This window comes from Thamnophis sirtalis, unplaced genomic scaffold (assembly GCF_051295495.1).
Source record: "Thamnophis sirtalis isolate CommonGarterSnake01/CBP01778 unplaced genomic scaffold, rThaSir2_p1.2 scaffold_13, whole genome shotgun sequence".
NCBI classification, from domain to species: domain Eukaryota; kingdom Metazoa; phylum Chordata; class Lepidosauria; order Squamata; family Natricidae; genus Thamnophis; species Thamnophis sirtalis.
In genome coordinates, this window is record NW_028261393.1 from 47,620,553 (window position 1) to 47,648,538 (window position 27,986).

Here is a 27,986-nt window from a genome sequence, read left to right on the forward strand (position 1 = left end):
GGGTCCATCGTGCGCTAAAAGCAGGGGGAGGGCAGGTTTGCGTGCATAGCATTATGGGTGTGGGCATGCCCGTGCACACACCCCCTGCGCTCCCACCGCTTTTGGCATGCGATGGGGAAAAGGTTAGCCATCACTGCCCTATAATAAACTAGAATTAGCTTATCTGGTCATGTTCCCTGTCTGCTCCACCTGGGAACACCAGCAGACTGGCAGTGCTGTGGTTTATAAGAAGGACTGTTACTTATTTTTGGCTATAGCTTTTATTGAAGGGCCGTGGGGGCGCAGTGGTTAGGATGCAGCATTGCAGTCTAATTCTGCCAACTGCCAGCAGTTCGATTCTCACCCGCTCAAAGTTGACTGAGCCTTCCCTCCTTCTGAGGTCGGTAAAATGACCCAGATTGTTGGGGGCAATAGGCTGACTCTGTAAACCGCTTAAGAGAGGGCTGTTAAAAAAACACTAAGTGCTATTGCTAGTCGTACATTTTTAAATGTATATATTTTCTAGATTTGGGAGGTGAACCCGCACAGGCAAGAGAAAAGAGTGAGTTTCCAGTGATGGCGATGGAGGCGGTAGACCTATCTTTTCTCTCAGAGGTGGAGAGGGACTTCATCATTCGGGTTCTCCAGCGAGATGAAGAACTGCGGAAAGTGGAAGAGAAAAGAATTAGGTGAGGGGTTGGCCAACAGAGCATCATTGCCCAAGGCTCTGAGGCTGATAAGTGGGGGATGGAGGGATCCCCTGAGTGTGTTGCCGTTCCAGTTTAGGGCACTAAGTGGGAAGCGGATGGTCTTTGGTGGGGGGTAGGAACATTGCATGTAGAAGATCTACCCTACTTTTGTTCTTCAGAAGAGCTTGTCTCTTTGGTAAGCCAAGTGGTCCAGTCGAAGACCTGATTACCATCTTCTTCCAAGCCCCATGCAATGCTTTGAGGCTCTTCCTTCTACCCAAGCTGAATCAACCAACATCTGGGTCTCAAATCAGATGAGCCGCATGAGGAGCCACATCTGGTCTCCAGAGGAAGTCAACCCTTTTCTCTCCCCTTCTCCCTTTCTGCCCTTCCTCCCAACAGGCGCCTGAAGAATGAGCTGCTGGAGATCCGGAGGAAAGGGGCCAAGAAGGGCAGCCAGCGGTACAGCGAGCGGACCTGCGCTCGTTGCCAGCAGAGCCTAGGCCGGGTCAACCCCAAAGCCAACACTTGCCGGGATTGCAATCACCTGGTTTGTCGCGACTGCCGCTCCTACGATGCTGACAGCTCTTGGCGCTGCAAAGTTTGTGCCAAGGAGGCGTAAGTCTGCTCCCCTGCTTTGCACACTGCGACTGGGATTGTGCTCCCCAAACACGACCAGCCCTCTGTAGCTAAATCAATGATTCCTTTATTAGGAATGCCAGCAGCCCCAGCAAAAAGTTTCTCTCTCACCGCAAGCTAACAAGTTAGTCCGGCAAGGAGATGGATAGTTGTCTTCCACATCTATTCATCTCCATCCCCTGCCTTTTATCCCCAGAGCTAGGGCGGGGCCTCACTAGCAGCAGTGGCTCCCCAGGACCAGCCCATTGATTTCCACTGCTCTCCTCTCCTCTGCCTTCTGCGCATCCCCATGTCAGGCACTGGACCCAGCTGTTTCCTCCTCTTCCTCATCAGGCATCTCCAGAGCTGGGGGCTGTTGACTTTCCATCTGAGGGCCCAGGTTCCCCCTGTCTCTCTCTCTCTGACAGCTCCACTCACTCTTCCCCCTCGGAGCTCTCAGGTTGCCTTGATGCTAACCCTGACTCCCACGCCTCCTCCTCCTCTGATTCAGCTGCTGGAGGGGCTGGCAGCCGACAGGCCACAACAGGTTGTATATACCTTGGGATTGTGTACACACCTGGGTGTATCCAACCATGGCCAATGTTAAGACGTGTGAACTCCCAGAATTCCCCAGCCAGCATGGTTCATTTCACCTAATGCGCATTCATACTTAAAGGACTTTGGGATGGGAGTAGAGATTCATGTCCTCAGGAGTGATTGCTGTTCTCTTCCCTGCTTTCCCATCTGCAGGGAGCTGAAGAAGGCCACTGGAGACTGGTTCTATGACCAAAGAATGCATCGCTTTGCTCCTCGACTGGGCAGTGACATCATCCGAATGTCTCTTCGGCGCAAACCACAGGGTGGGGCATTTCTGTCGGAAGGCAACTTCTGTCTCTGGTTTTTAATTAGATTAAATGTTCACCAGTTCCCAAGGCTAAGTAGTTATAATTTCCCCCTGCCAATTCCTTCAATGCCCTGAGATGATTTTCCAAGTGGAGATCAGGATGTTGTCAACTGGATTCAATCTGAATGCAATCTGGTCTTGCAGCATTTACTATCTAGGCCAGAGTTTCTCAACCATTGGCAACTTTAAAGAATGTAGACTTCCAACTCCTCAAATTTCTCAGCCGGAATCCAGATGTCTTAAGACGACCGAGTTTGAGAAACGCTCGTCTCAATATTAGTCCCATTTCCTTTCTGGCAATTATCATTTTGATCCCATTAGAATCTTCCCAGGCAAGACCATCTCTTCTTCCTTGTTCACATCATCGATGGCCTCCTTAGGTGGGTCTAGGACATCTTGGCACGGCCAACTCACTGAAGGACCACTAGTCACAGCCCATTCGCCGTGGGACAAGCGTTCCTTTAATATCAAAGAAATGGTGGGATAGACTCATTAAAGCAGTGTTTCTCAACCTTGAAAACTTGAAGATGTCTAGACTTCAACTCCCAGAATTCCCCAGCCAGCGAATGCTGGCTGTGGAATTCTAGGAGTTGAAGTCCGGACATCTTCAAGTTGCCAAGGTTGAGAAACACTGCATTAAAGGAAGGGTGCAAAAGGAGGGACAGAATGAAATCTGAATGGCAAAAAAATAAAATAAACGTTTCATTATTTTAAATACTTGAATCGTTGAGTTGTCCCGCGGAGAGTTGTCCTGTGCTGAGTTGGCCATGGCAAGTTCTCCCACACTGAGTTGGCCATGGCAAGTTCTCCCACACTGAGTTGGCTGCACCAAGTTGGCCAGGCTGAGTGGACCGCAGCAAGTTGTCCCATTCCATCCGTATGTCCCTCCCTACCGAACATTTTTACCCCCATCTTGCGGGGGAATCTGAGCCCTTTGAAACCTGCAAGTTCAAAGTTCTAAACAATGCAAGGAGTAAACCAGTTGTCCAATGGGGCTGCTCTGGGTTTGCACCTCCAGGGAAACAGGATATTTATTTTGCTTTGCTTTGACCGGGTTTCCAGAAACGAGAAGACAAGTATAATTCATTCCGTAAACCCATAATGAAACAAACAGTAGCCTAGCATAATGTAAGCAGGGCTGTAGGTGTGCAACCTTACAAGGCTGCCAAATGCAGAGGGAGTGAAAATGGGGAGGGGGGGAACTGATATTAACTTCCTTATTTCCATAACACAGTTGTGTTCAAATTGTGGGGAGGTTCGGAGCGTTGCATCCTCTGTGGACAGAGTCAGACATGGTTTCTTCATGGTTGGCTTAGTGACTTGCACGAATAGAGTCAATTACAGTTTGGAAACTGGGATTAGAGGCTTAGTGCAATGTGGGAACCCGGCTAGTTTTGGCTTAGTTTGGCTAGTTTTGAATAAGCCAAAGAAGGGCTTATTTAAGGAGCTGTGTGGGAACCCAACCAATTTTGGTTTAATCAGCACTGTCAGGCTTGTCTCAGCTTTGACACTTAGGAAAGAGAGACCCTCAACTCCAATTGAAGCGAAAGGTATACTTTTACTAAAACCAAGTAGTTACAGCATAAGCAAAACCGGATCTGACTATTCTGGCATAAACCCTGCTTTTTCCCCTTCTTCCAGGTCCCTCCCCCTTGGTCAGTTTGTAATTCTCCAATAATATCCAAATTAGGTGCTTTGATAAGAGTCCTAAGGCTTGACGCCTCTTTGGTGGACTTTTTCATCCCATTCTCATGCTCGTGTGCTTGGATCCGTTGGCCTGTTCTAACTTGGCACCTCTGGTTCCTATCATGCTGTCAACCCTCCTCCGTACATCCCCATTCTCCTCCCTCCCTGCGTTTATGGCAGGATACCAGCAAAGCAGGCTGAAGCGATACGATGGCAGACCTGACATTACCCTGTTCTGCCCCCCCTCCGTCCGGTAATGAACACAGACACAGGCTTAGCTGTTTGCCACTCTTTATTCACAGCAATTATAATCCTGTCGTCTGAAAGCCCAGGCACGACTCACTGGCAAGACGTTGGCAGCAACCCAGACTCCCAACAGACACGGGAACACAAGGCAGACCAGACAAGGAGTTCTCCAGATTATTACAAACGGTTGTGTCCTGCAAAAGGACTCCTCCCAAAATCTCTTCTTATATACTCTCTTGGGAGGGGCCAAGCCACAACCACCTGGGCTTGATTATCTCTTATGAGTCTGTCTCCGTAACTGCTGCCTCCGTTTCTCCACCCTCTGTTGCCTGGTGTCAGGGACAAACTCCCTTTGATCTTCCCCACTGCTCCATGCCTCAGGCACCTCCTGGTAGCCAACCAGACTTTCTGGTCCCTGCTCTGAGTCTGAACCCTGCCGAGGGTCCTCCACATTTTCCATAGCAGACTCATAGGGGTCCTCGCTATCGGCAGCTCCAATGGCTCCTGCTGGGCCTCAACATTACACCATATTTAAATAAGGATTTACGCTGCGTGGTGGCTGTGCTTTATGTTGACACCTCTTTTTCTTTGGTCATTTAGCTAGCAAAAGAGAGACAACAAGCCAAGTGCTTCTTCAGAAAGCTCAATGCAAAGACCCCAAAAGTAGCTCGGAAGCACCGCGGAAAAGTCCGCAGCAGCAACGCAACGAACACAGGTGATTCTTCCTCCCTGCCTCGGGGCTGTGGTGAGACCCATCATTTCTTACACCCATGCTCCAAATGCATGAAACGAAAGCGTTCAGCAGGCCTGTGCCACTGCCAGCCCATCTGCTGGAGAGCTAAGCTATGGCTGCAGGAAGCAGATTTAGTATCTTCAGAACCAGGGTTAATTGTGGGAATTTGAATCGTGCTTTCCTGGATTGACAGAAAACCCACACCTCGAATTGCCTGGGAAGATTGAATGAATATGACGAGTTATATGGATGGAATTGGGGAGTCACAACAAAAAGTTTGGAAATTCAACCTAGTTGTATCAACCCATAATAAGAGGTTGCTGGAAAATCATGCTGTAGAAATAGTCTGTAGAGATTCACTATCATCCAGCTCAGCCTTGGCAGCTTTAAGACTTGTGGACTTTAACTCCCAGAGTTCAACTCTGGGAGTTGAAGTCCACAAGTCTTAAAAGTTGCCAAGGTTGGAGACACCAGGTCATGGATGTCCCAAAGGTGCTTTTTTCAGGAGGCAACTGGACTTTCTTGATTTTTTTTCCTTTTGAAGATGTTTCACTTCTCATCTGAGAAGCTTGTTCAGGTCTGACAGGATAGTGGAGAACGGAAGGATTTATATTTCACGCAGACAGCTGGTAATCTGCATCCTTTTAGAGGGTCCTTGAAGCACTTGGAGGTTTATCTGTGTCCTCAGGATCACCTGGGTAACAAAACAAAACATCTTCAAAAGAAAAAAAACAGAAAATCCAGTTGCCTCCTGAAAAAACACTTTTGGGAAGATGTTGTAGAAATAATTCTCTAAAATAATGGAGTTGGAAGGGACCATGGAGGTCTTCTAGTCCAATACTCTAGGAATAATGGTGAAGATCACAATAGATCTTGTACTCTTGTACTTTATCAAACCGGTGATGTCGGAAGAAAATCAAGGAGTTTACAAATCGGCCATTTCCAACCTAAATTCTCTCCAGATGTGGTTGAAGAACAGCTTCCAGCTGCCCCAGCTAATAGGAAGAGATTTGGGGGGGATAGCTCAGCAGCATGGGTTCTCTGCTCTCTGACTGATAAAGTTGCCCAGAGATTGTAAACTTGGGTCACAATGACCTGGATTCTTTTTGCTGCTGATCTAATCAACTTGTTCTCTTTCAGCTTGATCTCTGATTCCTCTGAACTACGGGATCCCAAAAGTGACACAGAATCGACTGAGAATATGAGCTTGGATGGCTCGCGCCCAGCCTCTGGTCCCACTTCTACTCGATCTAGGTGAGAAAGACCTCCGAGATCTTGTCAGTTAAATCTTTTGAGGGGCACATGGAAGATTTGATCAGCAAGGGTGCGGAACAGACAGAAAGTCTTTATACTCATAATTGCCTCCTGACATAGATAACTATGTTCAAACTAGCCACTAAGATAAAGTAGCGCAATTACTGGTGGCTTAGCAATCTGGGCTTGTCGTTTAAGATATTGTGTAAACCCGTGACTTTGTGCGTTGTTCAGTAAATCATAGCTTTGTGTGAACATAATTGCACTGCAGTTGGATTCACACACCGCGTTAAACCATTGTAGGATTTGCTTGTGGCTTAGCATCTTGAAAACTCGCAAATCAATCCTGGAGACTTTCAAATTTTATTTGATCCCATCCAATGAGTTTGGAAGCCATGGTTTAGTCTTGAACACGATGGGTGAAATTACTGCAGTGGCGATGAGATCAACCACAAATAAAACCTTGGTTAGTGTGCTTCATAAATAATAGCCATATGTGACTAGATTAATGCATCATGCTCAACTATGTGATGCTTTAATGTGTATGCACAGCCATACATGTCGAGAGGGGAGGGAACTCATCACCCCCAGGCCTGCCGGCAAAGCCAGGTTTTGACGGCTTTTCGGAAGGCCTGGAGAGAGGTGAGGGTCCGAATCCCTGCGGGGAGTTCATTCCAGAGGGCCGGAGCTGCCACAGAGAAGGCCCTCCCCCGGGTAATAGCCAGGTGGCATTGGCTGGTAGATGGCACCCGGAGGAGGCCGACCCTGTGAGATCTAATGGGTCTGTGGGAGGTAATTGGCAGCAGGCGGTCTCTCAAGTACCCAGATCCAATACCATGAAGGGCTTTATAAGTTACGACTAGCACCTTGAAGCGTATCCGGAGACTGATCGGTAACCAGTGCAGCTCGCGGAGGATAGGTGTAACGTGGGTGTACCGAGGTGCACCCACAATCGCTCGCGCGGCTGCGTTCTGGACAAGTTGAAGTCTCCGAATACTCTTCAAGGTAAAATAGAATGAGGACACTCATCTGATGTTCTGCTTGGAAACATCTGGTCTCCCAAAGAAGCTGAGTCAGATGGACCTCTTGGCTGGATCTAAGAGATTTCATCCTATGATCTTTGGTTTTTTTCCCCCCCCTTGTTGTTGTTTTTGCAGCCCTCGTCAAGAGAAGATGAACACTCTCAGCCCACCGGGGTGCAAGGTCGCCAGCCTAACCCTTCCTGCTGGCTTTAAGGAGACCCCCCACTCCGATTCAGAAAGTGTAGGTTTACTGATGCCTGAAGAGCCCTTTCTGGGGGTCTAATGTGGAGAGAGAAAGTGTATGGATGAGTGCTGGGGAAGTCTGAAATCTCTTCTTCCAAGACGCTGTATCTGAATATGATGGGACGTGGTGGCTCAGTGGCTGAGATGCTGAGCTTGTCGATCAGAAAGGTTGGCAGTTTGCCGGTTTGAATCCCTAGCGCCGCGTAACGGAGTGAGCTCCCGTTACTTGTCCCAGCTTCTGCCAACCCAGCAGTTCGAAAGCACATAAAAGTATGAGTAGAAAAATAGGAACCACCTTTGGTGGGAAGGTAACAGCGTTCCGTGTGCCTTCGGCATTTAGACATGCTGGCCACCTGACCACGGCGACGCCTTCGGACAGCGCTGGCTCTTTGGCTTTGAAATGGAGATGAGGACCACCCCCTAGAGTCGGGAATGACTAGCACGTATGGGCAAGGGGGGGGGGGGAACCTTTATCTGAATATTGGAATATGTTGCTTGGGACATGCTTTTGAGTACAATAAGAGCAATTAGGCAGTAGCTGGGACTCAATAGACCGCAGCTACACTTGCTAAAAGCTGAATGTGTCTCTGGGCAATAGATTTGTTTTGCATTTCAATTTGTGATATATGATGGAAATGACCCAGCTTCTTCTCCTATCACATCCAGTTGTAGGAGAACAGCAGCTTGAGCTGAAAGTCAAGGTTAAACATGTCACCAGTTTGGAGTCATTGGGTTCCCACAGGAGACCTCAGTCCAGCCCCCCCCCCCCATGAATTCCTTTGACCCTTAACAAGCACCAATTTAGCTTTGACCACCAATCAGATTCTTGTGTACAGGTGGCATTGATAGACTCTTTTTCAGTCCTTTGAACTCAGCGAGTCTCCCTGGTTATTTGAACCTGACACAAGTTGGTTTATTCCTTAGGAAGCCCTTGGGGGGACTCAGAGCGCAGTTTCAGCCGATGAAAACGAAGTCTTGTTCAAAAAAAATACAAGGAAGATTCAGAGGCCGTCAGGTAAGGTCGAAAGGACTGTTGGGAAGGTTAAAGAGTTGGGCTTTTAGGCTTCCAAACGTGTGTTTTCAGCTCTTGACCCAGCCATCAGTTTTCATTGTTGGTTTTGGGTCAGTTGTTTTTTCCACATCCAGCCCTACCTTCAAAGGTTTTGGAGTGAACATTGGGTGGGAGGGCCTATGTAAACCAGCCTTCTCCAACTTAATGATCTCCAGATGTTGGTGTTGGACTCACAACTCTTAGCAACTCTTATGCATCGAAGATAAGGAATTTGTCTTTGGTGCATAAGCTCTCGGTGTACATAAAAGATATAAGTGATAAATCATGATAATAGTAATCAATAAATACATTCATCATGAATCATAAGATACAGCACTTAGTGATAGTCATATGATACTAAATGAGGTAGGAGGAGGGGGGGAGGGGGAGGAGGAGGAAGAAAAAGAAGAATTCTTTATTGGCCAAGTGCAATTGGACCCAAATAATTTGTCTTCAGTGCATAAGCTCTCTGTGCATAAAAATACATCCATCAAGAATCATGAGATACAACACTTAGTGATAGTCATAGGTTACTAAATAAGCAATCCAATCATACTAGGAAACAAATAAAACATCAGAAATTGTAAAGATACAAGCAACAAGGTTATAGTCGTAAGTAGAAAGGAGATAGGTAATAGGAAGGATAGAAGAATAATAGTAATACAGTCTTAGTAAATAGGGTGAATAAATAGAAAGGGTGGGATACCATCATTGTAAATAAGAGAGCTGGTTTTGAGGCCTAGCATATGTCCTTCCTAACTCAGTGAAACTAAAATGTGTGATTTCTGTGACATCTTAGCTTATTTTCTACAGAATACACAAAATCTGTAATTGATCTCCGGCCAGAGGATGTGGTCAATGAAAGTGGAGTTCTGGGAGACAGAAGCAAGTCAGTCCCAGGTCTCAATGTTGAAGTGGTAAGTTTCGAAAGAGAAAAGATTTCAAAGTTGTGAGGACATTCCTGAGGAAAATGTGCCCTTAGTACTGGGCTACGTTCACACATTGTAGGAAGCCTCCCTGTGGTTTATAGGCTTAAAAACATCTAGTCATTTTTGCTGGGGAATCAGATTGTGTGGAAAGGATCTTTGATTTTTTTTTTAAAAAAACAAAATTTTTAAGACAGACAAACAAATCATAAAACATAAAACCATCTTCCATTACATACAGTGTGTTGATTGGTTACAAGGTTTTTGTGCATCCTTTCCATAGTCATCACTTGCAATTTATATAAATCACATTATATCAAATCAAATATGTTTGTATACATTATTATCATTATACCTCATTTGTTTGACTGTCACTATTATTCCTTCATTTTAAATGAGATATACTAAATATTGGGTTCATTTATATTATAGCAATTCATTACATCATCTTCCATGTATCCAATAATAATATATCTTTATGTTATATTCAGTATCATTCTATTATTCTTGTATTGATAACATTCTCTAGTATTTTTCATTTCCATGTTTTTATCTAACCATTGAAAAAATAAATCCCATGTCTTATAAAATTGTTTATCTTCTTGTTCTCTAATTTCAAATGTCAATTTACTCATTTCAGTACATCCCATTATTTTATGAATAACTTCCTCCTGGCATTTCATCATCCTAAAATCATCCAATAATATTACATCTTTATATTATATTCTATATAAATTTTTTTATCTTTGGTTACAAAACTTTTGAGCATCCTCTCCATAGTCCTCACTTACAATTTATATAAAATTTCATATCATCAATGATATATACATACATATATATGTATATGTGTGTGTGTGTGTGTGTGCGCGCGCGCGCGCATTATTATTGTTAATTCTTTATTTGACTATAACTATTGTTACTTCATTTTATGTGTAATATTCTAAATTTAACTAAACTTAAATTCGTTTAAATTAGCATTTCATTACATCATCCTGTATCCTTCCAATAGTGCAATCTTATATCTCTTGCCATTTGTATTATTTGTGTTTTAATTGCTTTCTTCATAGATCTTGTATGGACTTCTCTTGGCAACTTGTTTTTCATTGCATATCTTATAAAGACTTGAAACCCTCCATCTGTTCCTTCCATCAACTTCCCTTCCATCAACTATTCCTTATCACCGATACTTCTGCCAAAATTTCTCTCATTACTTCTGTCAAATTTTCTCCTTTTCCTTCTATGTTTTGGAGTCTGAGGTAAAGTTCCAATTTGTCAATCTCCCATTTCAATATTCCACTCCTGTCTTTTCCAACCACACTCAATCTGCTGTCAATATCACCAATTTTCTTGTCTCTTTGTTCATCTTTTTCTTCAATTTTTTGAACTCTATCCTCAAATTTCATCATCATTTGGTAAATATTCTCATTTTTTAATCTATTTTTTCTGTTCTTTGTTCAATATTTTTCATTTTCTTTTCAATGCTGTCTGGCCTTACTTGTATTTTTTGAATTAATTGCATAATCATTTGTAATGTTACTTCCTTTTCTTTTTCATGTTACGCCATTCCTCCAGATAGTAAACACTGCCACTATATCATTCAAAGCTTTTTTATTAAATTCCAAACAAGTTCACTGTATTCTTTTCAAGTCAAGGCTTTCTTTTCACTCCAATCCAGCTACTGATAGTACCCCAGAGGAGCTCCTGTATAAACAGTCCGTGCTCTTCCCGCTATTATTTTCAATAAACAAGCTCAGAAACCTTGAAATGTAGATTAAATGTTCAAAGAAAACAAGAAAAACAATGTTTCCAAGCCTCTAAGTGGCAGTATTACTTCTTTTCCTCTGCTTTTCCTCCCCTCTTTATATTCCAAACTTAAGGAGAAAAGGTCTTAGAAAAAAAACCAATAGAGCGTTGAAAAGAGAAAAGGAGAGAAAGTCTTAATAAGTATTAAAACAAGAAAAATAAAAGAAAAAAATAAAAACCAGTCCAGTTTAAAAAGTAAAAAGTATTTGTAAAAGTTCCATCCATTAAAAAAAAATTAAAGAAAGATAACACACTAAGTTTGACTCAGGTTTAATCTCGCCGCTTAACCTGTTTTCGATTTTAACTATACTTTTGATCTTTTTGGATGTTCTCTTCTCTAATAATAAAATTTATCTCACCAATTCAACACACTTTCTCTCCCGCTTTTCTTCCGTTCTGGAACTGTCCCAACTTTCAGCAGCTTCAATGGCTGCTTCTCTGTGGCCGGAAAAAAGAGCTTCTCCTGGATCTATCAGGGACTTTGCCATGTCTCTGGGATCATCAGGATGTGCCCTTCTCTATCACCGTCTCTATGGGACGGTTTAGGTCCAAAGGGACTGTCCAGCGGCAGAGATATAGATGGCGATCTTGGAGCTCCAAGATCGCACGTTGTATCGTCGGGAAGTCAGCTCCACCCTCAAGGATCTTTGAATTTATTTTCTTCAGTTGTGCGGAGTTTATGATCTAGAATCCTTAACAAGGACCACATGGATCAAGGAATTCTTGTCAGGGAATTCTGGGAGTTGAAGTCCATACCTCTGAAAGGAAACAAAGGAAGTCTGATTTAGAGCCTAACCATTTGTAATTAGAACAAACCATGGCTTAATCCCAAGAAAGAACTCAGCAGTGACTGCGTTTACTCCACGATTAGCTTTTAAAAACCCGTCCGATGATTAAATAAGCATTATACTCAGTCAACATTTTTATTGAATTATAATTACTATCAAATACAAAATACAAAGTAAATAGAAAAGCAGAGTGGGAGGAAAAAAGAAGTGAGGAAAGATAAGAAAAAAAAGAGAGAAAGAAGCATTGACTTCCAACTCTCTCAGTTACAATAAAATAAGGCATTAACATCAAAATAAAAACAAGGCATCACGACCTAGCCCACGGGTCGGGAACCTTAAAGAGCCACAGAGGTCCTAACCGGAAGCCCCCCACTCAGTTCTGGAGCCAACCAAGACTAGGAGTCTCCTCCTAGGATGGCGTCCTTTTTCCTCTGCCTGCCCTAACCGAAAGCCCTATCAATTGTGGAGCCGACTGGCGACAGGGAGCTGCAGCAGAGGGATGAAAAAGCCACATGCGGCTCCAGAGCTGTGGGTTGCTGACCTCTGACCTAGCCATACCTAACGCTTAGGTCTGAAGCTGAATAACTGAATAGCAAAATTAAGCAAGCCATATCAAGGCCCATCAAAATCTGGGAAGGCAGCCTTTCTTGTTTGTGAATCATGGTTTGGTGTGAGATGCAAGCCACAAAATAACTTGTGAAGACAGTAGCCTTGAATCTTTGATGGGTCCACAAGATTTGTTGTTTGGAGGAAAGACAGAGCATGCTTAGAGTTCCTCTAGCTATTGCAGAGATACCTATATTGTGCATATATGTCTTTTCCTAGGAGGAGGAGGAAGAAGACATAGATAGCTTAGTTGAAATTCACCGGAGAAGGGCAGGCCGAAATAGCATACGCAGTGGTACATCTTTGGTGAGTTTCTCTACTAATAATTTGCATCATGGACTCTAGAGAAGAGAGCAAATTTGTGCTCCTGATTTTCTGCCTAGTTCAATGGAGGAAACCCACGTGGGTGAACTAGGGGTAGTAGGGGCAGGAGTGAGCTACTAATGACATTTTAACTCAGGGTTTCCCAACCTTGGATCTGTTAAGATGCAGCATTTTCAACTCCCAGGAATTACCATCAGCCAGCATGGTCGCCTGGGGAATTCTGGGAGTTGAAGTCCATGCATCTTAATGTTGCCACGTTTGGGAAACCCTGATCTATATCGGGGTGTCAAACTCAATTTCATTGAGGGCCGTATCAGGGTTGTGTTTGACCTCCGGGATGAGGTGGGCGTGGCCAGCTTAACGTCCCTCGTCCTGGGGGCGTCTCTGGTGGCCCAAGTACTCTGCCAGCAAAAACGGGTTGCAGAGCTCCATTTTCAATTACGATAGCCTCCTGCCACCTTCTCCCAGGGAAAATCGATGGCCCCTTGAGCTCTGTTTTCCCTGGCAGAAGGCGGCAGGAGGCCATCACAGCTGAAAATGGAGCCTGGGATGAGAGAGAGGCCCTCCTGAGCTCTGTTTTTGCTGGCAGAGGCACCATGGGCCGATCTTTTGCTGTTTCTTGTGCATCCCCGCGGGCCAGATCTAAGCACCCTATGGGCCAGATCCGGCCCCCGGGCCTCGAGTTCCTCACCCTTGATCTATATGTTAGATTCCAATGCCGTCTTATCTCCGATCACTGGTTGGGGTTTCAGTTCTGCCATTTTTGGTGGGCCCTGATTGCCTCAGGGTGGATTTAAAATGGCAGAGACGGGAACAAGGGCGGAGTCAAACAGCTGACCAATGAGGCTGAGGATGAAAATTATGCAGGGACTTAAACTATAAAATTTTGTTTCTTCCATTTCTCCCCCCCCCCCTTTCTCCTGATTTTCTTAGAGCACTTTGGGAAGCATGGTCAGCATTTACAGCGGGGCAGGTGACTTTGGCAACATCAGCGTCACGGGGGAGATCACTTTCTCCTTGAGCTACGAAGAAAAAACGCAGGCCTTTTTTATCCATGTGAAGGAATGCCGCCATCTGGCATATGCTGACGAAGCCAAGAAGCGGTCCAGCCCGTACGTTGGGCAAGGGGTTGCAATGGATGGGGGTGGGGTTTCTGGGACGGGCTTTGTTTACCTTTCAGAGAAGCTACAAGACCAGGTGTAGTCATCTCCAGAATTGGCTTTTAGGCCCAGCTTTCAGCCAAGTTTGGACAATGTGCTACTCTGGATTGTAGATGTCATGAATCTGTGGGGGAAGATGATCTGGAACCTGAGCCAACAGAGATTGAAGGGGCAGCTTTGTTGGCTTCGGAGGAAAATGAGGAAGGGTAGGGCCAGTTAGGCCAAGGCCTTTCAGGATTAGGACAGCTTGTAGACAGAGAGAAACAGGGGCAGGATGAACGTGAGAGACAGGTGAGGAGCAAGGACCACCCCCTCCTGATCCGAGAGCACAGAGAGTAGAGAGAAGGCGAGAACCAGAGGTGGGTTCTTACCAGTTGGGACCGGTTCGGCCGAATAGGTAGTAACTTGGCAGCCTGGGTCGCTGGAACCGGCAGCGACCCAGGCCTGCCACGCCCCCAAACCGGTTCTCTCGTTTTTGGCTTCTGCGCAGGTGCAGAAGTATTTTTTTTTAGTACTGCGCATGCGTGAAAATTGTGCATTCAAGCACACACACGCGGCGCCTCCCTGAGCAAACTGGCAGTAGCAGCAGCAGGAACCCACCCCTGGCAAGAACTGCGCAGACTGAGCACGCCCCTTGGGAGGAGAGTGCCCCGCTCATCTTTACCAGTCACACCTGGGGAATGAGACTTCGGGAGACACTGTGGGGAAGAGGCCTTTGTTGGGAACAAATACTGAATTCCTGAAGTGTTGTTGCATTCTTTATGGCTTTCTAGGCTAATTAACTGGATCCTTCGCTTCCTTGATGCCCTGCTGGATTTATTGCAGTCTTGGTGTACACAGTGCTGGGCTGGACAATTTGCAGCCAGAGGCTGTTTGAGTTGTGTGTGTTTGTGTGTGGGGTTGTTATCACTCTGCTCTGGGACTTTCCAGAACCGTGGGAGCGTTTGGGGAAATTTGGAGCAAGAAAGGGGTGGTTTAAACTGCCAGCTGCCTGTGTCATCTCTGTGCTGTGCCACAGGTCATCCCAGTAGGTGCTTCTTATACCGTGAGAACCAGCTGTGTTTCTAATCCAAGCTCTCTCTACATGCTATCTACCTGTGATAGATGAATGTAACTGACTGTGATGTATTCATCGAGCCATGGCTTATGAGAACCAGGGCAACGTGTTACACGATATTGCAGCAAAATGAACCTTAAAACGTGGCTCTGCCAGTTGGCCTGGGCTCCAAATGAAGATGTATCACCCTGGGGGTGGGCAATTATTGGATTGAAGACATGACCCCACCCCCCTCCACTCTGTGGTATCCCCCTTTTGTCTTAGCTGTTTCTTCGTTAATTTTACATTCAGGTTATAGTGATTGTTTTTACTGTTTTAATCTTTGGCAAGATTGTTTTATTCGGTTGGTAAGCTACCCAGAGTTTGTGTGACGGTGAGATGGGCTGCATATACATTTAAAAAATAATAAACAAACAAATGACTGGGAGATATTAGACCAGATATGAATCTTTTTCTCCTTGCAGATACGTGAAGACATACCTTTTGCCAGACAAATCTCGTCAAAGCAAGCGAAAAACTACCATCAAACGTAACACCGTCAATCCTCTTTACAATGAATTGCTAAAGGTTTGTGTGTTTGTGTATGTCCATGTGTGTATGTGTTTGTGTGTATGTGAGTGTTAGACCCTCTCCCCTCCCCACCTCTCTTCCCTTCCCTTTCCTCTTCTCCTCTCCTCTCCTCCCTTCTCTTATCTTTTCTGTTCTCCTCTCCTTTCTTCCCTCTCTCTTCTCTCCCTCCCCTTCCTGTCCCCTCCCTTTTCTCTTCTCCTCTCCCCTGTTCCCCTCTACTCTTCTCTCCTCTCCCCTCCCTGTTCTCCTCTCCTCTCAGTTTCTCTGTTATAGTTTTGCATCTAGAAAGAGCCGAGGTGGCGCAGTGGTTAAATGCAGCACTGCAGGCTACTTCAGCTGACTGCAGTTCAGCAGTTCGGCTGTTCAAATCTCAGCGGCTCAAGGTTGACTCAGCCTTCCATCCTTCCGAGGTGGGTAAAATGAGGACCCGGATTGTTGTTGGGGGCGATATGCCGACTCTGTAAACCGCTTAGAGAGGGCTGAAAGCCCTATGAAGTGGTATATAAGTCTAACTGCTATTGCTATTGCTATAATGAAGAACCAGATGGACTCTTAAGTCTTAGGACTTAGGAGATGGAAGGATTGTCAGTGTGTGGGAAAATATTGGGTTATGGTTAGTCATAGTCGAAGTATGTGTAACAAAATATACCATTATGGGATTGTCTAACATGTGCTTTGTGTTGCCCCCATGGACTACACGGAATTGTGCCAAGCCTCTGGCTTTCTGGCTGTAGAGGAAGGGGAAGATTTTCCCAGCACTGTATGTGCTGATACAGGGATTGTAGCAGTATTTAGGTCCATTGGTGAAAATCTGGGACCGGAGTCACACAAAGTGTTCGTTCGTTTGGTTTTGATTTAATGTATTCCATGGATCAATAGTTAACAAACCACCAGCGTGCCTTGTGTATTGCTCAGCACGATGCACAATCCCAGTTGATAACATTTTGCCAAACCAATCATTCTTAAAACAAACTCTGGCTTAGTATAATCTATGAACGGAGTGCAGAACCCATGGACTGCAAAACCCATCACCTTTAGCTAGTCAGTGGCTTGGGATGCCGAGATTTGGTAATCCAGCAAAAACTCCAGAGGCATCTGGTTGATCATTGTGAGACACACAAAGTGTTAGGTTAAGGTGCCCTTGGTCCACTATCTAGAGGACAGGATGTATTCAGGGATACATGTCATTTGCCTTGTGAGGAAGACAAGCTTGTTTCCAAGTCAGTATTTTATCCAGCTTTCAGAAGGAGGCTCACGTTTTTGAGATGCTTAGCAGTTAGACTTACACATCGTTTTACAGCTCTCTCTAAGTGGTTTATAGAGTCAGCCTATGGCCCCCAACAATCTAGGTCCTCACTTTACCCACCTTGGAAGGGTGGAAGGCTGAATCAATCTTGAGCCAATCAGGATCGAACTGCTGGCAGTGGGCAGAATTAGCTTGCAATACTGCATTCTAACCACTGGGAGGGAGGGAGGGAGCTATATCACTTAGATTTATATACCGCTTCATAGTGCTTTTACAGCCCTCTAAGTGGTTTATAGAGTCGGCCTCTTGCCCCCAACAATCTGGGTTCTCATTTTACCCACCTCGGAAAGATGGAAGGCCGAGTCAACCTTGAGCCTGGTGAGATTCGATCTGTCAAACTGCTGGCAGCCAGTTATCGGCAGAAGTAGCCTGCAGTACTGCACTCTTAACCACTGCGCCATCGCGGTTCATTCACTGCTGCTGAAAACTCTTCTTTTGTTTCATCTTGCCACAGTATGAGATCCAGAAGTCTCTTCTGTTGACCAGGACTTTACAGTTGTCTGTTTGGCATTATGACCGCTTTGGAAGGAATTACTTCTTGGGAGAGGTGGATATCCCTATGGATGCCTGGAACTTCGACAGCCAGTTGGAAGAGTGTCTTCCCCTACATGGAAAGGTCAGTCAAGTCGTGTCTCTTTTGCTGTCAAAATAATGTAGTGTTCCTGGAAGATATTTATGCCATGGATTTTCAGAGTCCCTAACTCTCTAGATGTTAAAAAAAAACAGCCCATGACCAACAACAATGTTAGTAGCCTTTAGCAACCTTTTGGAGGCATGTGTGGGATTTTGAGAAGGTGTGCCTGGTGCTCTCACAAAATGGCAGCCATGAGAGGCATGGCCAGTGTCAGAGTTTCCCACTAGACAAACGCAGGAGTTTCCTTAGCATATTTTTTGTCTCTCCAAGATGTCCCTTTTTCTTTCTTTCTGGATTTGTGGACACAGTTATAAACAGCCATCATCTGGTTCTCGGAGCTAATGGTGAATGGTGAAGACTGGTGTTTTATTTATTTATCTACAAAATTATTTATAAAATTTATTGGCTGCCCATCATAGAAAAATGGGAAAGGGAATGGACTGGAAGGGACTGGAATGGAATGGAATCTGAATAGACTAGATGGGACGGGACAGGAATGGATTGGACTGGACTGGACTAGAGTGGAATAGAATAACAGAGTTGGAAGGGACCTTGGAGGTCTTCTAATCCAACCCCCTGCTTAGGCAGGAAACCCTACACCACTTCAGACAAATGGTTATCCAACTTCTTAAAATCTTCCAGTGTTGGAGCATTCACAACTTCTGGAGGCAAATTGTTCCACTGATTAATTGTTTTAACTGTCAGGAAAAGTCTCCTTAGTTCTAAGTTGCTTCTCTCCTTGATCAGTTTCCACCCATTGCTTCTTGTCCTGCCCTCAGGTGCTTTGAAAAATAGCTTGATCCCCTCTTCTTTGTGGCACCCCTGAGATATTGGAACATTGCTACCGGTGTCATTCTCCCAGTCCTTCTTTTCATTAAACTAGACATACCCAATTCCAGCTAGGATTCTAGGATAACTCTGGGTGGCTTACAGCTACATATAAGCTAAAAACACAAGTTAAAAACAAACAATAGAGCCATTTTTGCCTATTAGCCTCCCACTGAATTTGTTAGCAACCGTGAGCATCTTTTTAAAAGTACATTAGGTGACACAGAGAATGTGGCATAAATGTTAAGGAAAGGACGGGGAACTGATATTTCTTCTTCTTTCTGCTTAAATAAGCATTGGTAAAGTCATCTTCTGGGTGACTAGGGTGGGTACAACTAGTTTGGTTAAGTGAGGAAGCTCTTTTTACGGTAATCGTATACATAGGTACTGTATTTGGCGAAATTACTGTTCATCTGAAAGTACCCACTTCTGTTCGGTCGTTTGAATAATTGGACGTGAAAGACCGGTTTGAATAATGCTTCGGCTTGTTTTTCGGATAGTTTAGGTATGAGCCTTTTGCAGCCAAACCAGTTTTTTCAGTGCGGAGACAGGATGACAAGGCTTTAGCAGTTTTGAACTATGATTCTAAATTCAGACGAGAAATTTGGGGGCCTTAAAAAAACTTTCGAATTGCTCCAATGCGCTTTAAAGTCAATTATTTCCTTTCTTCCCTTTTCTTCCCTTCTTTGTTGGGCTATAATGAAAATCTCCAGGGAGATAACAGTTTTAACCTAAGCTATATAATGCAAACACACACGCGGGAAAAGGGATTATATTTGGTTGAAAAGTAGCAAATAACAGCAGGGGAATAATCCTGTCTCAGACCTCTGGTGTTACTAGAAGCATTCAGTATAATCTTTGTTTATTTCTGTGGGCCTCTGTCCAACAAACAATCATTGCAATCTATATTGGACAGTTGCTTGATTCACTGTACTAACCTGGTTACTCCTGTTTGTAATGGGTAGCTTATAGCTTAGTAAAATGTGATTTAGTTAACACATCTATGTTTTAGGATAACGTGAGCATGGAGTTTATGTATCCAACCCCACTGAGACATTAGCCCCTTGGGTTACTAGTCTCCTACTGTGTAGGGGACTAATAATTAAAAGTTGGTTGAAGTTCCGCTATGACTGTTTCTGGATTCTTCCCCATTTTTAAAAAAATATTTATACATTTTTTTCCATTATGATACAAAAGTGCTTAGTCAACAGTGTATTGTCTGAGTCCATTCACTTTTGCAAAACAATAGTCGTGCTACTAATAATAGTAATAATGATAATAATATTCACTTATGTGTAGTAATAATCTTTCATCGTTTACTTTTACATAACAATATTCTTTTGTCTTCTAACTTCTACCCTTTTTACCTAGCCACTGAACAAATAAGTCCCAGGTTTCAAAATATTCTGTTTCTTCCTTTTATTTTCAGTGTTAGTCTATTCATCTCCGTACAGTCTAATATTTTTCTGATATTTTCATCTGCAGAAGATATTTTATCTTCATTTTTCCAATATTGTGCAAATACAATTCTCGTTGCTGTCAGTACATGCAACGTTAAATATGTATTCCCTTTATTATAAATTTCAGGTATTATACCTAACAAGAATATTTCTGGCTTTAAGTCTACGTGTTGCTTTATCATTTTTCTCTATATATATGTATGTATTTATGTATGTATGTGTGTACACACACACACACATATATATATGTATGTATGTGTACGTACGTACACACACACACACACACACACACACACACACACAAATATAGTCACAACCCCTGGTATATATATAGTCACAACCCCTGGTATGCCCAAATATGGGAGGAAGGTCACAATTCCACTCTCTGTCTTCGGCTCGTCACAAGAGACCATTCAGACAGAAACCCAATATTTTTTACTGTTGCCTTTTTGTTACATTTGTTATATTTATCCCTTTATTTATTTATCAGCATAAATATAACATATATATATATATATATATATATATATATATATATATGTATGTATGTATGTATGTATGTATGTATGTATGTATGTATGTATGTATGTACATATATATATATACATATATATATACATATATATATATATATATATATATATATATATATACATATACATATATATATATATATATATATATATATATATATATACATACATACATATACATATATATATATATATATATACACATATACATATATATATATATATATATATATATATATATATATATACATACATATATATATATATATATACACACACACACACATACATACACACACACACACACACACACACACACACACACACACACACCATCTAAGGCTTTATGAATTGGGCTTTGTTCTTAGACATTTTCTCTATGTTTGGTTTGTGTAGGTCACTCTGCCAATGATGGTTGTTGGCCCTGTAGAAGCAGAATTCATTGCATCTATATTCTGGATAATTCCTTCCTTCAGTTTCTAAATTCAATATTTATATTCTGACTAATTCCTTCCTTGCATTTTTTTTAAAAAACTCAGCATTTAAGCTCCTTTGCAATTCCTTATAACGTTCCCTCCACCTCATCTCCCATTTAGTTCCACTTCTGAATACCGATAGTCCTTGCCTCAACGGCCAAAAGGGAGCGCAATGTTTATGTTGTTAAGTGAGACATTTTTAAAGTGAGTCTTGTCCCTATTTTACTACTTTTCTAGTTCCAGTTGTTAAGGGAATCATTCCAATTCTTCAGTTAGTAACATGGTTGTTAAACAAATCTGGCATTGGCTTTGCTCTTCAGAAAGTGGCAAACGCCTGTTCACATGACCCCGGGACATTGCAACAGTCATAAATATGAGTCACTTGCCAAGCATCTGAATTTTGATTATGTGACCATGGGGATGCTGCAACAGTCACAATTGTAAAAAAGGCTCATAAGTCACTTTTTTCAGTGCCGTCATAACTTTGAACAGTCACTAAATGAATTGTTGTAAGTCAAGGATTACCTGTAATTCCCCCTGCCCTGTGTCACACTTTCCTTTCAGGAGTAAATCCTCCTAGTGCTACATTGGTTGCAACAACCTCACATTCAGGAATTGCTCTGGGCGCGATTACCATATTTTTTGGAGTATAAGACGCACCTTCCCCCCCAAAAAAGAGGATGAAAATTTGGGTGCGTCTTATACACTGAATGTAGCCCCACCCACGCACTATCCCCCCCCCCCTTTGGCCTCTGCCTCCCAGGAATTATCTCCTTGCACCAAATGGGGAAAATGGGGCTTGCGGAAGCTGCAATAGGCTATAGCAATTCCTGCAGCCAGAAACAGCTGATGATCAGGAAGTGCACTTAAACTGAGAGTGAAACTTGCTGATTGCTCCAGGAGGCAAATTGCTAATCAGGCTGTTTGTTGCAAGAAGGTAAGTCAATAACTATAAATGCCTATAGAATGTTAAAATTATTAGACTTGTTTTTTAAAGACTGCTTTATTATTGTTCTAGACAGCTTAACAAAATGAAATGAAAATGAAATTAAAATAAATGCTTGATCTGAAGAGGCCCAGTGCTATTGTATCTTCTTTTAAATAGCATAACTATACTTCCATAAAGCACATCAATTTTAACAGCATCTGTACAAGTATACTCTGAAATGTAACACTACAAATAGTATATATCATCTGTACTGTTTGCTGTTTGTTGCAAGGAGGCAAATTGCTGGGAGGCAGAAGCAGATTTTTTCCCTTTGTTTTCCTCCCCACTAGGTGCGTCTTATACTTTGGAGCGTCTTATACTCCGAAAAATACGGTAATCTGTGGCATTGGCCTTTTTCTCTTTTAGAACCTCGGAGAAGCTTCTTCTTCTTCTTCTCTTCCTCCTCCTTCTTCTCAGTACAAAGGCGAGATAGTGGTGTCCTTGAAGTTCATCCCACCAGCTAAACATCTCGGTGCAGGAAATGGGAAGAAAGGTGAGGGCTCAGAATATTTAAACAGCTTTTCCTTGGATGAAACAACGAAAAACTAAAAAAATCTACTGCATTTGTCCAGAGGCTTTATTTCCCATTAGTTCCAGATGTTCAAACAAAGAAACCTTTTCTTTTCCACTGACATGGAGAAAGCTTGACCTATTTGGTGGTGGAAAACAGCTTTTTTAGGTTTCAGATTTTATAGCGGGGTTAGTTAGGGGTGTAAATATTCACCTGGCTCAAGGAAACTGTTTTTTGATGGTTTTATTTTGCGGTTGTCACCAGAGATGGTATTCAGTCAGTTCAGACTGGTTCGGATGAATCGGTAGTGGAAATCGCGGGTGGGTTTATGCCATCCTATTGTTGCCAATGACCAGCAGAGCTGGCAGCAAATTCAAACAGTGAGGAGGTTGGGGAGGAACATGGGCCAGTCCTGGAGTCTGGGGAAGGCTCTGATGAGGGCTCTGTGTTGGAGTCAGAGAGGGGGCCAGGGCCGGTCTGACAGTTATCAGCTGCCTTCGGAGTCAGACATCCGTGAGGCAGACAAACAGTTGGAGCCTGTTCCCAGTGTGCGCATGCACAGAGTTGCCCGACAAAGGGAACAGCTAAAGAAGAGGGGTCGACTTGGGAGTAAGGCCACAGGTGGACGATGAATGGTCCCTCCCAGAGGAAATAAAAGAGGAGCAAAAGGGGAGTGGAGTTTGCAGGAGACAATTAGTTCGCTTAATTGGCTCGTGACTCCCCGAGACTCCTTGCCAAGTTTTGCAGATCTCGGCCTGGCAGCTCTCCAAGCCAGATAAGGTCTGTGACCATAAATCTTCCCTTGAAAGACTTTGCTGGATGTGAATGAGCAGAATTCACAGTAAATCAATAAAAGGGTTTTTTTGTCGGGACAAGGAGTTTGCTTCATGCTCTTGGGAAGCCTCGGTCAGAACACCCATTTAAGCACATTTTCAAGCCAAAGCAGAGGTGCCACTTACATTTGTGAACTTGTAGGAAAAGTCAGTGAAAACCACCCTTGGTTGTCACCCTTCTCACTAAGATTTTTTGTTAGTTAAAAAGGAAGAAGGTGGTGAACTTCAGGTCTGGATCAAAGAAGCCAAGAACTTGACCGCAGTCAAATCCGGCGGGACATCGGACAGCTTTGTCAAGGGGTGAGCAATGAAAGAGGCTTTTGAACGAGTGCTGAATAGAAAGGAAGTGAGAGATTGGAGCGGCTGTCCTCAACATTGACCTGTGTGTTGGTGCGTGCCTGGATATAAGTTTAATAACCGTCACGGTTGGCACTGCACATGCTCAAATGTTGAATGAATGTCCTTGGCTCCAGGCTGGGTAAATTCTGGAATGTTGAATGGAAAACGGAATCTAATTCCTGTTTTAACAAAAAGACACACACCAGCACTGTGGCCTTGCACAAATTATGCAGATAGTTTCTTTTTGTTTGACTTTGCTAGTTAAAGGGATGGATGAACAAATCATGAAAAACATCCTGTTCTGAGCATTGAGAAGTTTCTCTGCGGCGTCTTAAGCAGGGTTGTCAAACTCGATTTCATTGAGGCCTGCATCAGGGTTGTATTTGACTTCTGGGGGCCGGGGTGGGCATATCCAGCTCGAGGTCACTTGTGTCGTGGACACCTGTGGCGGCCTCAGTATGCTCGGCCAGTGATAATGGGCTCCTGAGTTCCGTTTTCGGCTGCGATGGCCTCCTGCAACCCTCTGCTAGCGAAAACGGAACTTGGGAGGGCCGTGGTCTGTTTCCAGGGCGGCCCCGTGTGTCGGATCTAAGCACCCCAAGATCCAGATCTGGCCCATGGGCCTTGAGTTTGACACTACTGGTCTTAAGGACTACCAATGTGTTGTCGCTGGAGCAGAACTTCTCAAGAAGATCCAGCCTGTTCTGACCCATGGTTCTGGATCAACTAGTTTTGCCAAGGTCCAAGCGTAAGAGCCTCTTTCACGAATGAGCACCGACTCCTTCCTGTCCACAGGTTTTTGCTCCCTCTGAAGAACAGGACAGCGAAGAAGAAGACCCCGGTGGTGAAGAAGAGTCTGAACCCTCACTACAATCACACCTTGGTCTACAATAACATCTTTACAGAACAGTTGTCCCACATCTGTCTGGAGCTCACCGTGTGGGATCGGGAGCCTTTGTCCAGCAATGATTTCTTGGGTGGCGTCCGGCTTGGAGTTGGCAATGGTGAGAAAGCAGCAGGACCTGTTGAGGTTCTACTAGTCTTACAGACCAGAGTATTCAGCAGGTTCTGACCAATTCTGGAGAACTGGCAGCGGAAATTTTGAGTAGTTCAGAGAACTGGCAAATACTACCTCTGGCTGGCCACACCCCTTTGTATTCTCTGCCTCCTGAGTCCCAGCTGATCGGAAGGGAATGGGGATTTTGCAGTAACCTTTCCCATGCCCGCCAAGCCATGCCTGCACGCCAAGCCATGCCCACAGAACCGGTAGTAACATTGTTTTGAATCCCACATCTTGGGCACTTTAAAAAGAAATGGGCTGAATTTGAGAGCTCCGGGAGACCTAGAATGGACATTTAGGTGTATTGACTTAATTTTTTAGGCCTTTTGTATCCTGCCCAATGTAGATAGCCTCCTATTTTCTCTCTCTCCAAACAACAATGTTGTGAGCTGGGCTCTTGTAGCCTAAGAGTGGACTGGAACTCAAGTCTCCTTAGTGCCAGATCAGTATCTTCATCCACACGCTCTCTTGGATCTCTTTGATGTTTCGCAGTGGATCAGGGGTCTCCCAGAGTTTCAGGCCTGAGGGGTCTTTGTCTCTGTATGTACAGATAGTCCTCAATTTACAACCATTCGTTTACAACCCTCTTCCTTTATTTGTGTCTCATTTATTTGAAAAATAAGAGCCCTTCGGATTATAAAAAAGACATACTTTTTAAATAATAAAAATCCCTAGTCCTTCTCATTTGTCTGTTCAGGATCCTGTTGTAGCCCATCAGCAGACAGCAGAGCTGGTGGTAGACTCAGACAGTGAGGCGATTGGGGAGGAAGATGGGCCAGTCCTGGAGTTTGGGGAAAGTTCAGACAAGGACTTTGTGTTGGAGGCAGAGATGGGGCCAGGGCTGTTTGACAGTTATCAGCTGCCTACAGAGTCAGACATCAGTGGGGCAGAAGAACAGCTGGAGCCTGTTCCCAGTGTATGCATGCACAGAGCTGCCAGGAGAAGGGAACAGCTAAGGAATAAGGGCCAACCTGGGGTAAGGCCACAGGTGGATAGTGAATGGCCCCTCCCATAGGGAAAAGAGAGGAGCGAAAAGGGAGGGGAGTTTGCAGGAGACAATTAGTTCAATTCATTAGGGTGAAGATCTGTTCCTGATTTCTTGCCAAGCAATTGCTGCTACAGTGTGGCGTTTGGAAGATATCAACCTGGCAGCTCTCCAAGCCTGATGGAAATCTGTAGTTTTGAAATCTCATGAAAGACAGTTTGCGGGGACAGTTTGCTGGAGAGGAATTCCCTCTGACCTAAATAAAAGGTGTTTTATCGGGACGAGGAGTCTGCTTCGTGCTCTTGGGAAACCTAGGTCAGAACAGATCCCTTGTCTCCTCTTTACCCTTCCTTTTGCTTTCTGCAGGGATGAGTAACGGCCAGGTAGTCGACTGGATGGATTCCACGGGCGAGGAGATAAGCCTGTGGCAGAAAATGCGCCAGTACCCAGGATCCTGGGCGGAAGGCACCCTTCCTCTTCGGGCCACCATGATCAAGACGAAGCCGTAATTTTGTCCCCACTTGCTTGGAACAATCAAAATCTCGGCCGGGGGGGGGGGGGGGGGAGACGCAGGTGTTCTGGAGAGCTGGCCCAAAACGATCTAGCTCCCTTAACACAGGAGCTGGTTCTGCAACGGCTGTTCCAACTGGGTCCTTCTAAAGAAGGGAATATTTTTTGGGTAGCCTTTTTTATTCCAGAGGTTCTTCGTTTTTGCAATGTTGTTGGAGCTCTTCACGGCGTCTCAATGTGCCTTTAAAAAAATCCCCCCCCCTCCTTTTTCCTTCTTCTCCTTCTCCTTCTCCTTTCCTTCTCCTTCCTGGGCTGTCCTTGTTTTTTTCCCCCCCTGCTTTTTTGTTTTATTAAAAAAGCCCTTTGGGTGTAAGCTCTATCTTTACATCCGGTTTTAAATGCCTGCTCTTTGTGTCAGCAGGAAAGGCTCATCGAAATAAAGTTCAAATCTATCCTGCAGGAGCTGCAGGGAATTCAACTGGCCTTGAAACCTCGGATACTGTAGTGTCCTGCAAGTTGCATTTCAAAGTCTACTGTAAGTTGGAAAGCAGAAGAAAGGAGCTAATCGCATTCATCGACGTATTTTTTCCCCCGCTTACGAGGAAGGTTTACGGTGCTGGAAGTGGGAGGAAAGAAGGGGGTGGAAGGATGTCTAAAATTACATGAATATGAAGAAGGGACATGGCTGTTTTTCTTGTATGGCGCCCAAATCTGGGATTTATCTATGGAAGGGGAATAGTGGAGGAGGATCCAAGGCAGAAAAGAATGTATTAAACAGATGGCTTTTAAAAGGAGACCGGGGTGAAAGAATGGGGAACAAATGTATCCCAATGACTGCTGTCTTCGGTACCAGAAATAGCAGTTGTCTTAATCCTGATTTGAGGACGCAGCCCCAAGGAAGATTGTGTTCTTCTCTTGGAAAATATTAGATTTTCTCTTGGAGAATATTAGATCTTGGAGATTTTCTCTTGGAGCATATTAGGTCTGATCTAGGCAGGCTTTGTTTATGATCTTATATCAGCCTTCAACTATCTGTTGTTTTTGAATTCAGTTGCTAAGTCGTGCCTGACTCTTTGCAACCCCATGAATCCAACATGACACACACACACACACACACACACACACACACACACACACACACTTCTTAATATATATATGTTTTCTTTGAAGTGGCCTTCTGGCCTAGACTGTTTTTAATCGAGGATTAAAGGATGCCAGGGAAGGCATCCTCTGGTTGCCACATGTTAGGCTTCAAACCAGGCCAGCGTGGCAAATGTTGAAGACGTCAAGAGCAGAAGGACCCCAATTGTTCCTTTTGTGCTAAAATTAAATTAAAGAGCAATAGCACTTGGACATATATATTTACAATGCTTCACAGCCCTCTCTAAGCAGTTTGTAGAGTCGACATATTGTCCCCAACAATCTGGGTTCTCATTTTACTCACCTCGGAAGGATGGAAAGTGGAGTCAACCTTGTCAGGATTAAACTGCTGGCAGTGAACTGAATTAGTCTGAAATTCTGCATTCTAACGGAAGGAAGGAAGGAAGGAAGGAAGGAAGGAAGGAAGGAAGGAAGGAAGGAAGGAAGGAAGGAAAGAAGGAAGGAAGGAAGGAAGGAAGGAAGATGGCAATAGCACTTAGACTTATATACCGCTTCATAGTGCCTTTATAGCTCTCTCTAAGCAATTTACAGAGTCAGCCTATTGCCCGCAACAATCTGGGTCCTCATTTTATTGACCTCGGAAGGATGAGTCAACCTTGAGTTGGTCAAGATCAAACTCCAGACCGTAGGCACAAATTGCCTGCAATATTGCACATAACCACTGCACCACCGGGGCTCCCGGCCCTCTTAAAAGCTAGCCCTC

General features: G+C 44.1%; 1 protein-coding gene across 1 annotated transcript in view; it reads left to right on the forward strand.

Moving 5' to 3' along the window:
- Positions 1-26,600, forward strand: part of SYTL4 (synaptotagmin like 4) — a 36,913-nt gene extending 10,313 nt beyond the window's left edge. The window contains exons 2-17 of the mRNA XM_087727887.1: positions 506-668; positions 1,071-1,286; positions 2,037-2,146; positions 4,723-4,837; positions 5,996-6,109; positions 7,267-7,372; positions 8,299-8,389; positions 9,239-9,342; positions 12,768-12,854; positions 13,806-13,984; positions 15,554-15,656; positions 17,420-17,581; positions 22,251-22,377; positions 23,429-23,528; positions 24,363-24,571; positions 25,979-26,600. Of these exons, the coding sequence (XP_087584013.1) occupies positions 556-668; positions 1,071-1,286; positions 2,037-2,146; positions 4,723-4,837; positions 5,996-6,109; positions 7,267-7,372; positions 8,299-8,389; positions 9,239-9,342; positions 12,768-12,854; positions 13,806-13,984; positions 15,554-15,656; positions 17,420-17,581; positions 22,251-22,377; positions 23,429-23,528; positions 24,363-24,571; positions 25,979-26,121 (2,079 nt within the window). The 5' untranslated portion in view covers positions 506-555 and the 3' untranslated portion in view covers positions 26,122-26,600. The remainder of the gene's footprint in view (positions 1-505; positions 669-1,070; positions 1,287-2,036; positions 2,147-4,722; positions 4,838-5,995; positions 6,110-7,266; positions 7,373-8,298; positions 8,390-9,238; positions 9,343-12,767; positions 12,855-13,805; positions 13,985-15,553; positions 15,657-17,419; positions 17,582-22,250; positions 22,378-23,428; positions 23,529-24,362; positions 24,572-25,978) is intronic.
- Positions 26,601-27,986: the final 1,386 nt, after the last annotated feature.